The 17,494-nt window shown below is 39.7% G+C and overlaps 1 protein-coding gene across 2 annotated transcripts in view; it reads left to right on the top strand.

The window, feature by feature from the left end:
- The window catches only part of snx16 (sorting nexin 16), a 70,559-nt gene that overhangs the window by 14,382 nt on the left and 38,683 nt on the right, over positions 1–17,494 (top strand). Inside the window, exons 6-8 of one of the 2 annotated variants that reach the window (XM_054765347.1) lie at positions 3,659–3,795; positions 6,117–6,239; positions 12,147–13,440. In XM_054765347.1, coding sequence (XP_054621322.1) covers positions 3,659–3,795; positions 6,117–6,239; positions 12,147–12,261 — 375 coding nt within the window. In that variant the 3' untranslated portion in view covers positions 12,262–13,440. Of the gene's footprint in view, positions 1–3,658; positions 3,796–6,116; positions 6,240–12,146; positions 13,441–17,494 lie in introns of those variants that run through there. The other variant, XM_054765346.1, reaches the window with a different exon arrangement.

Below are 17,494 nucleotides of genomic sequence, written 5' to 3'. Positions count from 1 at the left end.
TGAGGTTAAGCAAAACAGGCATTTAATGATGATGACTCATGTAATTAATTTCCCCATGAGAATAACAATTTTCACCAGCACATAGATTGATTGTTTTACTAACAAACCAGGTTGGATTATAAAATTGTTGAACATTTTAACTGGATTGTTTGATCACAACTTAAAAATGGTGATCAGAAAATTAGATAAGATATTTTAGCCCATCATCATATAGCATACCAATATATGAGTAACATACCAAAATTTCTGGGCTATTGGCCGCACTGTAACATGGGATATTTAGTACAGAGAAAGATTTTTTAACTTTTAATGAAATATTTTTTTGAAAAATGGCCAAACAGTAGCCGACCAGAAAAGCCATTCATTGCTGTCGTCATCCTCCTCCTGGGAACTAAAACCCCTAAAGGCGTCTTCTTCAGCATCAGAATTGATTGAGAATTGATCTTCCTTTTTCACACACTGTCTCTTTCGTTGTTGCTCTCTTCGTCTCGAGGGAAAGTAGCTCATTCGCTTCAGCTGTCCTCATTGTGCAGTTGTCGGAACCTGTTGGTGATAGTGGATTTTTTGACACACTAAAAACCTTGAAATCTTACCTCCACTCCATGTTCCCAGCGTCACTTGTTAGCATTGATGATGAGGCGCGAGACGTTTTTTTTCATCGCATTTTATCATCAGAAGCAGAAGCTGTCGTAACTTTACAGGTATACCTGATCATGTCTGATCAAAACATGATCGCTCTTCAAAACTTGATATTAGCATCCACTTCACTTGTCCAATTCACTACTGCACTCTGCACTCAAGTATCTGCATCACTTAAAAATCACAGGGTTGAGTGTGAGGAAAAAAGTAGGGTGTGAAAAAAGTAGCAGTCCAACAGGTAAACTGGAACGAATTGATCTCAATTTAGATCAGAATAGTTTTGCGCGATCCAGTAAATCACAACAACAGATTACATGATTTAATTACTATTTTGAACAGTGCAAGACGTAATGCATACATGATTTGGAATAACATAAACTGCCAAATGAATACCCTAAAAAGGCAAAAAAAAGGAAATAACAGCCAATAACACCACTACTTTATTAACTCTGTAGCTGATTGCCGCTTATCCTCATTAGGGTCGTGGTGGTATGCTGGAGCCTATCGCAACTGACTTCGGGCGAGAGGCAGAGTACACCCTGGACTGGTCGCCAGCCAATCGCATGGCAAATGTAGACAAACAACCATTCATGCTCACATTCATACCTATGGACAATTTTGAGTCGCCAGTTAACCTAACATGCATGTTTTTGGAATGTGGGAGGAAACCGGAGAACACGGAGAAAACCCACGCACGCACGGGGACAACATGCAAACTCCACACAGAAATGTCCAAGGGAGAATCGAACCCAGGTCTTCCCGATCTCCAGACTGTGACTGTGTGGCCAACATGCTAACCACTAGATCACCGTGCGGCCCGCGTCCTTCCAACCATTTCTGAAATTTGAGAAAAAGGGGTAAACAGGAAAATCAGCTCTGGGTCTGGGTGGTGTAGTAGGGGCGATATTCCTGGACGTCAGACACAATACATCACAATGTTCTTTTAACAAAGCTCTCCTGTTTTAATTTCTCTGATGTTGCTGTGAGATTGATCTCTTGTATTTATGTAATTCTTTTCCGACTGTTTTTATAGATCTTAGTCTGAGTGACAGATTGTCCTCAGGGATTCATTTTCGGACCATTGTTATTTAGGGGCTGTCCACACTGAAACATTTTCAGGTCAAAACGGCAAAGTATTATCATTTCAAACTTTCATCCACACGGAAACGGCCCCGAAACTGTTTTGAAAACGGCGTCCAGAGTGGGAAAATGTGAAAACGCAGGCCTGCCGTTTCCATGTAGAAAAGCCAAAAGGCTGTTTTATGAAAATGATGGTGTCACCGACGCGTCGCCATGGGCTTAAGCGACTAGACAACATAATAAGTGAATATTTCAACTGACATGAGGTCTTATACTTGAAAATGACTCACTTTGTCGTAAGTCTAGATGAGTCTTGGAAAGCGGAAGACGACAGACTTATGTGCATGCATTCTTGTATAGTTTGGTGAGTCACATGGTTTTGTCTGAGTGTCTGTTTAAAGCGCCACACGTAGGTGTTCCTTGTGTATCACATGGTTTTCACCCAATGACCCGTTCCCGTCTGGATTCAACTATTGAAAAATCCCAAGAACATTTTTGTGGGGAGATGGCCTTAGTCTTTACATTAACAACAAAACTGCAACAATATTGCCTATTAGTGGTTGGTTTAATGGGGGACTGATTGAGAGAACAAGGTGGGCAATTGGGAACTGCACAGCGGGAAGTAATCCACAAAACACAGCAATTGGATAATAAACTAGTTTTATGCTCTTTCCCTCTAATTCCTGACTAATCGTGTTGCTTAGCACAACAACACGAGATGCATGTTTATGCGGAGAACGTCCATCTTAATCTTGCGTGTGAACAGTGTGAAGCTCTGGTGCCGGTTTGCTCGGAGCCACATGTTATATGCAAATGTTTTAACCACTGAGAAAATTTAGTTGAATAACACATTCAAAGCCAAGTTTTCCGTTTCAGTTCTAAGTTATTGTGGTTGTTGTACTTATGGTGTTGAATGGACGGCAACAAAATCTCATCAAGACTCTGATGCTCTGGTCCTCTATATGTACAGCAAAACATGTGTGCTCTGTTTCTTATTTGCATGTTTGTCCCTCACATTTTTTTCACTTCTGAATAAAAACCTGCGCTCCAGCCTCGGAGGAAGTAAACTTCATGTCACACACAGAAAACGGCCTATGAAATAACCAAGCCATGGGGTTATTCATGTAACAAAAACAACAAAGGCATACAGTGGTACCTTGTTCCAAAAGGTCAGACGAAAATGGAACCAATTTTTCCCATAGGAAATAATGTAAATCTGTTCCAGACACCCAAAATATTAACAAAAATACATTTTATAGAGAATAATTACAAGTAGTTTCAAAATAATTATAACTAAGCACTGAAATGGATAAACATTTAACATCACATCGGTCTCAGTTGCTGCTGATCTGTTTCGTGAACACCTTTACCCCTTTCACTTCCTTGATTTCGTCTTTCTTTTCCAGAATGGAACTCATTGTTGATGCGAACTTCCCATAAATACTGGCGAGATTGGTCACTTTGTACTTTGCGATGAGTTCTTTCTTGAATTTATGGCGGGCTATTTAGCAGCCGCACTGTAAATAAACAATGCACGGACAGTGTGTCATCAATGTTTGTGCCACTCAATTCTGCGGCATGATACAGTACAGGGCAAACCGACTCCTTTGTTACATGCAGTGTTATGCAATAACCAAGACGGTGTACGAAAAAAACATTTTACAGAAAACTGCCATATTCCAAAATAGAGGTCTTACTGTACTTCCAGCACAGCGGGTTATTGAAGTCAAAATCACGACGGAACAAAGGCCAACATAAGAAACCTATATATAAAATGCATGCAGGTCTAAAGGGAAAAAGATGAGGAAAAACAGTCAGGGTAGAATATTCTCAGATATTCATTGCATCTGATTTTTGTCCAGTCTGTGTTGGGCCCACACATTGGAATTTAAGCGTCAATTATTTTTTGCTTGCTTTTGTCCTTGCTGCCGCTGTGAAGGCTTTCTGCGAGACTCTTGAAGAAAGCAACTACCGCCTGCAGAAGGAACTGCTGGAGAAGCAAAAAGAAATCGCCTCGCTCAAGAGGAACCTCGAGGAGAAGGAACGAGCCATTCTGCTGCTGGAAAAACATATGAAGTCAGTATAGGAATGCATATGCATACACACACACACACACACACACACACACACACACACTATTTTATAATAGTGATGGGCGTTCAAGCTCAAATTTTTTAGACCAGTGATTCCCAACCATTGTGCTGCAGCACATTATTATAACATCAGCATGGGAAATGATCCAAATGTCACTTTATTGGTCAGAAAATCATTATTTATTCTCGACAAATAATGTATCTTTATTCAGCTGTATATTCCAGAGACATAGAGTGACAGGCAGAACAATGAAATTCTCTTCCACCTGGTGGCAGGATGTACATAATTCACCTGTGTATTGCCATCCATACAGTTTTGTTTAGTGGTGTGCCATGAGGTTTTTTTAATGTGAAACATGTGCCTTGTCTCATAGGTTGGGAAATACTGTCTTAGACTAATTAAAAAAAAACAAAAAAAACAATTAAAAATAAATGTACAATTACATTTTTTTTTGTTTTTTGACATTTTTAAATTCCGATCGCATACAGCGGATAGAACTCTAGAATCATCAACGGCCTTGTTTACGCAAAAGGAAAAAAAAAGGCAGAACAAAAAACTACAATGGCACCTGCTATAACAAACATTAAAACGTAATAAGCTGGAACATTATTATATTGTTGCATTTACATGTGCTATAATTTCCTTGGATAATATTGTGTTACTGCCATTTTCCTGATTTTATGGATTATGAGTCGTTCTGTTTTATTTCTGCTGTACAAGGTGGCGGTTAACTGGCGGGAGGACCTATCGCATTAAATGATAGGCCTATATTGCGCACATGTGGCCACCTATGAGAGAGAGTATCATGGATTTTGACTTTGTTGATTATTTCCAGTCTTTTATTTATTTGTATTGTGAAAAATTGACGTTTTTAAAGGAAAACTGCGCTTTTTTTTTTAAGGAATTTTGCCCATCATCCACAATCCTTATGTGAGACATGAACACACGTGTATCTTTTCTGTGTGTTCTAAAAAATTTAAAACTGATAGTAATGGGATTCACCTATTCGACCTGTAATGCCCTTTATACACACTGTGACCATGTAAACAGTATTTTGGTCATTTTAAGCATGACCGGAACTTCCCTCCTGGGCATGTTGATTTCACAGAACCCATAGCAACGAATGCTACTTCCGTAGCAACATAGAGAGCATTTGATATCACTAATCGTGGCAGACTTTGTGAGAGCTGAGGACGACTACTATTTATTTTAGCTTCCCCTAGCAGAGAATAACATTGCTGGGTGCTAGGAAGATCTAGATTTAGTGAAACACTAAGCCATTCTCTTAGTGTTCGACAAAATAAGACCATAATAAAACTCAGTGTCCGCTCTCAACTGCGATGCCGACTTATGGGATAGCTGTATCTTTCAGCACAAGACTTGTGCTCCCTGTTGAGTTGGTAAATTTAGCATCGTCAGGTAAAAAATGCTGAACGCTCACAAGAATCTCGCCTAGTCTTCCGAGCGATGTCGTCAGGTCTAAGTTGAGAGCCAGTATCCACTGCTTCAGTCTGTCCGGATGTTTATTTGGGAGCATGTGGAATCTCAAAGTTGACCAACTTTTAAGATTATTGCCACAACCTTCTACTATAGACGTGTGAGGCTTGATTTTAGAACCCAGCGTTAGCTTTTCCAAACTCGCAAGCAATGCAGCAGCTCCAGTAGCTTCCATTACCTCTCTGTTGTGGCCTGAGGTGCTGTGACCGAGGCGCTGTGTCACAAAGTAGTTCTTTGATGTTATCTCCAACAAAAACAATGGCGCTGTAGCTTGGTTGGTCACGTTACGTAAATTGAACATTGTTGGCGTTTTTTGGAGGCTTTTTCTTACAGGGCTTTATAGGTGGAACAGGTGCTTCCCATTACGTGCAATGTTAGCTGCCTCGTGCTGGCTGTTTTCTCTTTAGAAAGCACAGAAAAGGGAAAGAGTTCATGTGTGTTCATGTTTCACGTAAGGATTGTGGACGATGGGCAAAAGTCCAAAAAAAGTGCTGCAGTTTTCCTTTAAGAAATGGTGAGGATTGCATAAAATAATATGACACTTCTACGATACACAACTTAAGGTGGTAAGTGCTTCTTAGCATGGAATGGATTGCCTTGTGTGACTTGCACCCTAAATTGTTAGCTATGGAACACATTTACTTCTTCTCTTGGCAGCCCCTTTAGGCATTTATTTATTGCCAAGCAATGAAATGCATCAACGCCTGTATTGCTACAAGATGCAGCAACTGCGGTACACATCATAACCATGTTTATGTGTTTTTGTTTTGTTTTGTGTTTACATCTGTATGTGCATGCGGCATCAGTGGCGAGTGTGTGAGCTCACAGTCTCCGTGCGGCATCTCTGCTCAGGAAAGTGAGAGCAGTGCAGACGTAGATATGGAATCATCTGCTGCAGAGGCTGATCAGGATATTCCTAGCAACAGCGGGTAAAGAAACAAAACACACATGTGCTACACATAAAACCCTCTGAAGCACAAATGCCAACACACTCACGTACACATATTATATGTAATCGTCCAGATACAGAGCCACAGGCACTTTTGATGAATGCAGCATTCCACTGCCCTCTAACAGTCTCTTGTATACAGAGCAATAAGTGTCCCATTCATTTGACACATTGCAGAGTTTGACCTTAAATCAAACCAGAACCCAACGTAAAATCCTATTTTTAAAGAAAATGTCAAGTCAGGATACTTTGCAAACTATTTTTAGTCACACTCAAAGTCAACCCTGAGATTTTTGTTTGCTGTTGATGACAATTCATATTACTGGTACTGTCCTTAACTGCACTGCAAAGGACAATTACAGGTATGTATTAAACCATTTAGCTATAGTCGCTGGAATGTGATTTGTACTGCCAAATCCTAAATGACCCACAAAATACAAGTGTTTGTCAGCCGAGGTTTTTTGCCTTCAATATTTAAGAAAATGTCATTAATTTTGATGATGCACCTGTCAACAACCCTCATTGCCAATTTGTGATTAATGAGAGACAAGAAATGTGTACAAGTGCAAACTGACCAGGCCAATACCTTACAGCGAACGGCTGGCGACCAGTCCAGGGTGTACGTCGCTTCTGGCCCAAAGACAACTGGGATAGGCTCCAGCATACCCCCAACCTTAGTGAGGACATGCAGTATAGAAAATGGGTGGTTGGATTTGTGTTCATAGATTCAATATTATTTCATTTGGCGTTTTTTCCACAGTCCAAACGCACATGCAGTTTGCTATTGAAAATTACAATTATAAAACAAACAAAAACAATTACAAAATAACAATACAGCCGATGTCAAGACAACTCATAAAAATCTTTAGACATAAGAAAATTTTTTAATTCGTCATAAAATAATAGCAACAATAACAAGTGTAGAAACACCCGTATTTGTAATGGACGCGATGGCGTGACTTTTTTTTGCAATGAGGACTTGCAATAAGGACTTTTATGCACATTAGTGTGAAAAAGTGTTTGCCCCCTTCCTGATTTTTTGTTTTGTTTTTCGTGTTTGTCACACTTACATGTTTCAGATCATCAAACTAATTTAAATATTAGTCAGAGTTAATGACAACACAACTGAACATGAAACCTTTCATTATTAACGGAGGAAAAAAAATCCAAACCTACATGGCCCTGTGTGAAAAAGTGATTCCCCCCGTTAAAACATGACAGGTTTATCACACCTGAGTTCAGTTTCTCTAGCCACACCCACACCTGATTACTGCCACACCTGTTCTCAAACAAGAAATTATTTAAATAGGACCTGCCTGACAAAGTGAAATAGACCAAAAGATCCTCAAAAGCTAGACATCATGTTGAGATGTAAAGAAATTGAGAAACAAACGAGAAAGCAAGTAATTGAGATCTGTCAGTCTAGAAAAGGTTATAAAGCCATTTGTAAAGCTTGGGACTCCAGCGAGCCATAGTGAGAGCCATTATCCACAAATGGCGAAAACATGGAACAGTGGTGAACCTACCTAGGAGTAGCCGGCCAAGCAAAATGACCCCAAGAGAGCAGCGACGTCTCATCCAAGAGCTCCAAGACCCCACAACAACATCCAAAGAACTGCAGGCCTCACTTGCCTCAGTTAAGGTCAGTGTTCATGACTCCACCATAAGAAAGACACTGGGCAAAAATAGTCTGCGTGGCAGAGTTCCAAGACGAAAACCACTGCTGAACGAAAAGAACATTAAGGCTTGGCTCAATTTTGCCAGAAAACATCCTGATGATCCCCAAGTCCTTTGGGAAAATACTCTGTGGTCTCACAAAAGTTGAACTTTTTGGAAGGTGTGTGTCCCATTACATCTGGCGTCAATGTAATGCCGCATTTCAGAAAAAGAACATCATGCCAACAGTAAAATATGGTGGTGGTAGTGTGATGGTCTGGTGCTATTTTGCTTCTTCGGGACCTGGAAGACTTGCTGTGATAAATGGAACCATGAATTCTGCTGTCTACCAAAAAATCCTGAAGGAGAATGTCCGTCTAACTGTTGGTGACCTCAAGCTGAAACCAACTTGGGTTCTGCAGCAGGACAATGATCCAAAGTCCACCTCTGAATGGTTTAAGAAAAACAAAATGAAGACTTTGGAGTGGCCTAGTCAAAGTCCTGACCTGAATCCTATTGAGATGCTGTGGCATGACCTTAAAAAGGTGCTTCATGCTGGAAAACCCTCCAATGTGGCTGAATTACAACAATTCTGCAAAGATGAGTGGGCCAAAATTCCTCCACAGCGCTGTAAGAGACTCATTGCAAGTTATCACAAACGCTTGATTGCAGTTGTTGCTGCTAAGGGTGGCCCAACCAGTTATTAGGTTTAGGGGGCAATCACTTTTTCCACACAGGGCCATGGAGGTTTGGATTTTTTTCTCCTTTCATAATAAAAAGTATTCAGTTGTGTTCTCATTGACTTAATATTTAAATTTGTTTGATGAGCTGAAGCATTTAAGTCGAACAAATAAAAAATCAGGAAGGGGCCAAACACTTTTTCACGCCACTGTTTTATCCGGAATTTGGATAGTAGATGAAAAGTGCAGTTTTGCATGCCGTCTGCTGCCAGCCACCGCAAGAGCCGTGGAATGCTTCTGCCTGTGGAGTTTTTGGGAGGACTGGTGTCAGGTGATTGATGTCTTGTGACATTTGTGACTTTGGGTTACAATATAATCCCATTCCGATACGGATACATGTATTTAATACTGAAGAAAATGTTTTCCTTCCCATTCATTTTGCTCTTTACCTTTTACATTCTACAGTGATGATGCCCCAATCTGAAAGGGTCCAGTAATGTGAGGTACAAAATTGAGACGTTATGCAGGCTATCCCAATGGGATTCTTGTCTTTTCTGCTTTTCAGTAAAATGCATCCCACACTTTTCTGCTACCACTTTTGTGTGTTTTGGTAGGAGTTTTTTTTGTTTTGTTTGTTTTTTAAAGCTTCACCTTCATACAAAATAAGCCTTGAATCCTTTACTCCTGCCAAGCCTGGTCATTATTTAAAAAAAAAGACTTGTCTTGTTTGTGTCAGCCATCTGGTTGGGGTCAGATCACTTTTCAGTTCACTTGCTTCGAGAGTGGTGCTAAAATATTTACTGTTCTGATATAAACGATAGTAACCAGACTGAAAAATTAAGTAGATATCATTGCCGCATTTCGGTAGTAAATTAATAGTTAGTATTCATTTGACGGCATTGTAATGAGGCAAAAATGAGGTATAGTTACTGCCACCTAATGCCGGAGTGAACAACCATGATGGCGTTACACTTGATGTGAGCATCTAGCTAAAGTGCTCAGGCGAAAGTGAGTAACATTCACAGTCAAATCCACAATACTGACCATGCCACAAGCATAAGTTATCTAAATTGTTTGGCTCAGTTAGGACCTGCAAGGACGCTCTGGGCCTTCTAGACTCTAGTCAAAGTGACAGTACAGTTGTCGAGGCTTCACTGCATCATGTTCTTTCAGTAGTTTTTCAGTTCATAAGACTAAGAGCTGATATGTAGCAACTTCCATGGTTTTCTTGGTAATAACTAAAATCACTTAAGTTCTTACATGAGTAGCTATATAGCATTGTACGGCAAAAATATTTAACTCTTATGAGCTATTTTTGTTGTCATTGTTATATTTGTCCAAGCAAAGGTACCTTTTAGTTGGATCAGGCATGAAAATGAACAAGAAACTGAGGAAACAAGGGTGGTCTAATCGTTTTTTCCATGACTGTATGTCTTAAATTGGTTATTTCCTCTCATTATATCTACTATATAGGGTAGTGTAAATAAAGTTATTTCACGTTGAGAGGGCTGTAACAATAAAAACTCTATAAAACTGTATTTTCTTTGCCATAACTACAAAAATTTTCCTTTTATAGAGAAGGGATGCTAAGAAGAAAATTTGCTTACCACGGTCGAGTCTGGAACCAATTAGCCACAATAAACAGATTACTGTATGGTGGAAGATTAATGCATGTCTCTTCATCCTGAACCTTCTTCTGATGCACTCTCAGCATCAGAAGGTTTTGTTAGGAGTCACATCTTATTTTCAAAATGCATCATTTGCCCAAAGTGATGAAGGCAAAGCAGCCCTCAGCCCCAAGGGCTAAGATCAGCGATTGTGTTGATTCTGAATGATTCTATTGTGAAATGAATGTGTCATAGCCATTAAGCTACAAATGTTTGCCCTTTTTAAATAAGCAGTCACATGAAACCGAACTGAAACCATGTCGGGGTTATCTAGCACATGTCATTTGTTGCATGTCGAATTAGTTAAAGTAAATGTCCAAAAGCTTTTCAGTTGAAAACAGCTTTTCAAAATCTCTGATCATTACCAGAAGGGCACAAATTTTGTTTTGATACCATTGTTCGGGAGTGGTCATCAAGTCATTGACCACCGTGCTTTTTTTAGGACTAAAAAGTGATTGCTTAAGCCAAAGTCGATATACATGGTCGCCAAAATTTCAGAACTAATGAGGTAATGTCGATATGTTGTAGTTAGTCATGGGCCGATTACCGGTTTCAAGTTATAACACGGTATGGAAAAAGACAGGTTTTAAAAAAATTTCCGTCATACTGTTAGGAGAGAAATCAGCCTCTGCGTGGAAATACTTTGTCACGTCCTGTGTTATTTCTCTCAGTTGAACTGGGCTTTGATGTGTTGAAACCGCGGGAGTGGGCTGTGTTGCCAAAAGTCGGGCAACTTAACTCGTGTGCCCTTGTAGAGTTCTGAATCCCATAGCGTGTTTGTGTGCATTTCACCTGGCTTTGCAGCTATGGAACTAATGTGTAAGCACATAACGCTATATACAACGTGAATATCATAACCTAATCATTTAATAGGTAGTATAAGCACGTATTTACGCTACATGTTGCATTGTAAAACATATAGTACAAGGGATGCACACGTGTTGTCATCTGTATCGCCGTACTGTTGTCATCGTTGTCAGTCACATCGAGGGTCAGCATATGTGGAGTTGGTTCATAACCAGCTATGAGTAGAGGATAAGTGGTAGAGGACTTAACACTCAAAAGGTACCTCGGAAATATACAAGTTTAAAATGTTTTCCTATAATGTATTTCGTCTGAGCAAAACATTGAATTGGAAGGGAAGTGGCATGGATGGATGGCACTGCATTGTTGCTTCTGTCCACCAGAAGGAGGCTGATATCATTGCAGCGCCCCGGCAGGCACCAAGGAATGCTTGGCTTGGGCACAATGCATTATAGGGAAACTTTAAAATATTTTTTATTTGAAACTTGTACTGGTATTTGTATATTTCCTACGTTCCTTTTGACTGTTAAGTGTTTTTTGTGGTCTGTATAACTTAAATGTTGTGGATAAATTCCGGATCGTACAACCTCATGGGCATTCGACCTTCCAAGTTCCACTGTAATGATGCCAAATTTTGGGATCTGAGTGATCTGATAATGATTTGTCCCCAACTGTGGCTCGTTTTCTTTTTAACTCTTTGCCCTCTCTGTGGTTGTTCGGCTATTGTGCACCCCACCCCTGCATCACATGTTACTAACACGTGACTATTTAACACGGTTCCGTTTCAAGTGTTCCGACTCCTTCTGCTCTCTATTCACATCCTCTGTCTTGAGAATTAGGAAACCGCATCAGCAGTATAGAATGTGCAAATTTGAGAGGAGCATTTGTCTTCCTCTTGTGCTTTCAGCGAAATGTTGAGGTTTGACTTGCTGGTGTTGCAATAATGAACGTGCGGCGTTCTCCAAGGAGATCAGTCGACTCTTGCACCTCGTCTTTTGCCCTTTGCGTGGCTGTCAGCACTTCGCATCAAAATAATGTGCCCCAGTGAGTTAATGAATCTCTTCTGCTGTTACTCTGCAGCGACACATGCGAGGTCCACCTGGGGAAATCCTCTGCCTGTTGGTGCGGGCCTTCACTCAGCGCCTCTCCCCCTGTCATCCAGGTCACCCAGCTTGGCCAACTGACGGATCATTAAGACAAACACTGGTCTTCCTCTTCTGCTCTTCCTCTTTCATTCAGATGTGACTTGTCGCCCCATCCTGTAAGTGGGCTTGAGTGGCAGAAGTGTTTTGTTCAAAAGCTGTGAAAGTAAGAGCTTCTTGGTTCTGCAACAGCCTGTTCCACTTATTCCTATATTATCTCCATATGAAGGGTCATGGGATATTTAGTCTCTTTTAGAGAAGACATTCTTAAGTTTCTACATGTATAATATCTGGAATCACTTAACATCTCACACGACATAAACGTCCTCACCCTCCCCATAAACCTTTATGCCGCCTTTTTCCTGCTTTTTTTCATCCTGCTGACTTAAAGCCAAAGTATGGCTTTTTGACCAAAATATGACAAGAAAACATGAAGACTTTAATGGTCTAGAGACATTTCATTAGCATCATCTTCAATGCCATTGCTTTGCACTGCCATTAAGAGTATAGAGGAACACCTTACGAGAAACGAGAAGCGTCGCTGTTAGGATTGGGGCAAGAACAGAATAAATGCTCGTTAATGCAGGGATGGGCACTTAATGTCGCAGTAGTTCACCACTTGATCACGTTTTTCCCCCCTTAAATGTCGCCCTGCTGTATTTGCGTCTTTATAATACACAGTGTATGTGTGTCCCAGTCAAAATATATTGACTTTCACAAGCATCAAAACCAAAATGCATCAAAACTAGTAACTATCATGTGTGTCCTTCATGGATGTGTGTTCTTGATGGAACAACTTATGCAAATGCTGCGGGAATACGCTTTTGAGAAATGCAATGCATCCAAATGCAAATTTGTCCTTGCCGTCTCCCCATCACATTCCATAATTACACGCACTTTCATATGTGTGATGCCAGGGGAAAAAAAAGAAATGTTTACAACACTATACGGCGCCTCCCCTGGCAAGATGCTTGCGATTAGGACGTTGACGACGCCAGATCTGAAGCCGCATTGTGACGGGATAAATATTTTGTAATTATTTAGGATGAAAAAGTTGAGTCATTTCTTCCTTCACTGTAATAACTGAGCCTTGGTTTTGCTGAGTCTAGGTCAGGGGTGTCCAAACTTTTTCCACCATGTTGAAAAATGAAAGGATGCCACTTTGATATTTTGTGACAAAAGTGCATGTTCGTATTCTTTTCCCCCGTTTTTTTTTTTTTTTTTGTAAATTTCCCAAATATATCAACTTTCCTGTTAAATAATGAAATCTAATGTTTAATAATGCATGTTTTGTTTTTCGAATATGACTTAATTCCCAGGATATTTTGACTTTATTCCCATAATATAACAACTTTTTCCCAAACCTAATTTTCCGCAAGTTACCACTTTTATTTTGTTTCTCGTAATGACTTGGAAAAAAAAAAAAATTCTTAATATTGCAACTCTGTTACTAAAAAGACATAATTTTCCCACAATATTACAAGTTTATTCTCATAAAATAGTGACTTTTTTGTCGCATTACAATACAACTTTTACTATTCATATTTTGACTTTATTTTTGTAAATTGAATTTTTCTTTTTTTTTTTTCTCGTAATGATTTTTTTCCGATAATATTTTGACTTTATTCTCCCCCCCCACAACCTAATTCGTTGTTTAGTTGGTCTGTCATAATATTGTGAAGTTTAAAATGTCTGTTTTTTCTTGAATATTTCAACATTTTGCTACTAAAATGAAGTTTTTCCTCATATGACGATGTTATTCTTGTAAAATTATGACTTCTCTCAATAGATAACACCTTTTTTCTGTCAATATTTGGACTTTATTCTCTTGAAATTACTGCTGATTTTTCCGTATTTGGTACTGTTTTTTGTTTGTTTTTGTTTTCATGTTAAATTTAATAAAATGTCCGCAAATGGCCCCAAGGCCACACTTTGGGCACCCCTGGTTTAAACGTTCCAAAGCATTTTTTCAGGAAAGAAAAAAGCCTTGACCTTTTATAAGTGGGAAGATATTTATAGCATGCTTAATAGCCATAATTTTAAAGCTTATGCTATGAAAGTGTGTGTTCTTTTCACTTTTTGCGCCTCTAACTGTCGACACCTACGCCTATCTACACACCTGCGCCTTGGCACCGCTGGTGTGAAGCACTTTATGGATAAACAATAACACTTAATACTTGCTTAAATGTGCTTTTAGTTATGATATCAAATGCGTGCCTTTCCGATCACTCAATCTGTCTTTCCAAACTGGATCTAAAATGATATTCATGTAAATGAGGTTTATTTATCTTGTGTCATTGTCGAACGTCTTTACATGTATTATTCTAAGTGCCTTTAATATCTTTCACATGTTTCATTTGGTGGGTTGTGGTTGCTTTAGAGATAGAATTTGCGTTCAAACTTGAAACCACACGCCTATAAATGTGACGCTGCTTGGAATAGGCTGGACCGAGATGTTTTTATAATGTGGGGCGAACTTCACATTTCTATTTGGTGTGTGTGACGGGTAAATCAAAGAGGGAAGAAAGAAAAAAAAAATCTCAATACTGTACATAGACTGCGACACATGCTGTGTATCTGGAAGAAATATTTAATTAGTGGAAATGCAATGTGCGCACATAAATGTATACCTTATGACTCAGTTTGTTGTCTCATATTTTGAAAAGCAAGTGGTGGGTTTATTCTCAAGCTGGATGCTATCAAATTGCAATAAACTCTTCACATATTCAAGTATGGTGGTTCTATATTTCTTTCGATAGCAATTCCTAAGTGTCCTCATGTGCCTTCACGCGGATATAACCTTCATTAGTTGTCTCTATATGCTGATCGTCTGCAAATAGTGTCCGGTTTCTACTTCAGTTACATCATTTTCCATAATCGTAAAATACTTTGATCGTGTTTATACTGTGTGTACCAGAGGCTTGGACTCGAGTCACATGACTTGGACTGTAGTCAAGACTTTCAATTTGACATCAGAAAATGCGTGTAATATGTCTCATACGTGTCGGGGGAAAATAGAGCATAGCTCTTCTGGAAGGAAGGAAACTCTAGCTTTTTATTTATAACGTGGCAGCAAAACAGCAGTTGAGCACAGATTAGCATGACTAGCCCTTCTCACGTCCACCTTAACTCCGCCCCCTCCACATATAAGCCCCACCTTTTCATCGCCATCTCAGGCAATGCCTGTTATGCATTTTGAGAACGAAGTCGTACATCTACAAGAATAACGTCTTACATTTACAAGAAAAAACTTGTAATATTACGAATATTTTTGCGACAATAAAGTCGTAAATTTACAAGAAAAAACACTCCTGAGACTGGCCTTGTGCATTGGAGGGGGCGGGGTAAGGAAGGCCAAAGTATGAAGGGCTAGCCATGCTAATCTGTTTGTGCTCAACTGCTGTTTTGCTGCCACATCATAAATAAAAGCATGCCTGAAGCAAGAGAAGTGTCTTTCCTTGCTTAAGATCTATGCTCTGCATTTTACCTCTGACACGTAATACGACTTTATTCTCGTAATATTACGACTTTTTTCTCGTAAATTTCCATCTTTATTCTCATAAATTTACATTTTTCTCAGATTTTTTTTTTTTTTCCAACGTGGCCCTAGCAGTCCGCGCGAGCAAAATAACCTACAATGGAGCCAAAGACCTTTGCAAGTGCCAGCATTTCGATAAAAGGTGAGAAACACTATTAAAGAAATAACTATGAAGGAACTTCTGTGGGATCTTGCCGACACATCGTACCTTGTCAACAAATCTTCAAGGTAAAAGTTTCATTGAAAGTAGATTTTGATACCACTCCTGCCGTCTGCAGGTTGTTTTGATGTTTTTCCGAAAACTGGCTTGCTACTTTGGCATGTTTTTCGATCAGTCTTTTCTCATTCGAAAATGAAAACACATCCAGTTTGACCTTTTTGTTTTCAGTTTGCGCATACTCAGACGCCTCAGAGCACTACCAAAAGGTAAGGCTACATATTCAAGATCCCGCCAGTGCTGTTGTTTTGATTTTTGAGTTTAAGTTGACGCCAGGTGCAGGTGTTCCTTTCTACGCTGCCATCTGAAATCAACGCGCCAAGAAAGGAAGTTCTTGTAATGAACAAAATAGCCAAAATACTGTAAGTATCGCATGTTATCATGAATGTACCCATTACTATATAGTCACAGCATGTATATAAACCCATAAAACCTTGTCGTTGTAATAGCGGTATTTGTAGGCAGCATAGGTGGATCCCATTACGTGCAGTAAAGCAGATCGAGCGGTCTCTTTGTCTGTTTTTACATCTTTCCAATGCACAAGGTGTTCATGTCTTACATAAGCGTTGTGGATGATGTCCAAAAAAAGTCCTGCATAAGTAAATACATGCAAACAGGATCATATCATTGGCTGGACAGTGTTGGTCATTGTGTTATATGTTGTTACTGCTTGTTGTTCCCTGTCACTGAGTTGCGTTGCAAATTGGTTGTGTTTATTTCAGTTACAGTTGAGGTTGGATTGTTCTTGGTGCGCTGCATGGATTTGCTGTGCGTTGAGAACCCAAGACGATTGCGCACGCATGCGGCTTCGATGGCACATTGTACACCAGTGGTTTCTTTCTTCTCCCAAATGGTTGTACTGACTAAGACCAATGTTTGTGCAATGGTTCTGCTTGATTTTCCATCTTTAAGATGCACAATTGCCTACAATTGCAAAACATATCCTACCCACCTGTCAGTCACATGTTCAAGTACTTTTGCTCACAGGAAAAATGGTGGGCTCAACAACAACAGCTGTTATCTTCTCAGTTGTGCATCCGATCCAGATGTAAATACCTGGAAAAACCAGCTGAAAGGTTGCGCTGGCATTTACCCCCATGCCAAACTCACATGTTTTCAGTTTACAGCACAAATAAAGGAATTGGCCTCACCGTTCCAGTACTTGTGCAGGGCATTGTACCAGCAGAACTCAATATCTGGAAACAATATAAAGCGCTTAACTGTGAGGATCGTAAACATTTGGAACTCAAGAGCTTGTAACTTCAATAAATACAATTTACAGGAATTACAACCTTCCCTGCGATTGGCTGGTGACCAGTCCAGGGTGTAAGTCAACTGGGATAGGCTCCAGCATACCACCGCGGCCCTAGTGAGGATAAGCGGCATAGAAGATAGATGGAATTAGAACTAGAAATCTTCTGCGTGCACAATTATTAGGCAAGTCAGTATTTTGACCATATTGTCATTTTTAGGCATATTATCCAACCCCAAGCTGCATAAACGTGAATGCCTATTGGGTTTAAGCATACCA

This window comes from Dunckerocampus dactyliophorus, chromosome 21, assembly GCF_027744805.1.
Source record: "Dunckerocampus dactyliophorus isolate RoL2022-P2 chromosome 21, RoL_Ddac_1.1, whole genome shotgun sequence".
In the NCBI taxonomy this organism is placed as follows: Eukaryota; Metazoa; Chordata; class Actinopteri; order Syngnathiformes; family Syngnathidae; genus Dunckerocampus; species Dunckerocampus dactyliophorus.
The sequence above is the reverse complement of the archived record's forward strand: the minus strand, read 5'-3'. Positions and strand labels throughout refer to the sequence as shown.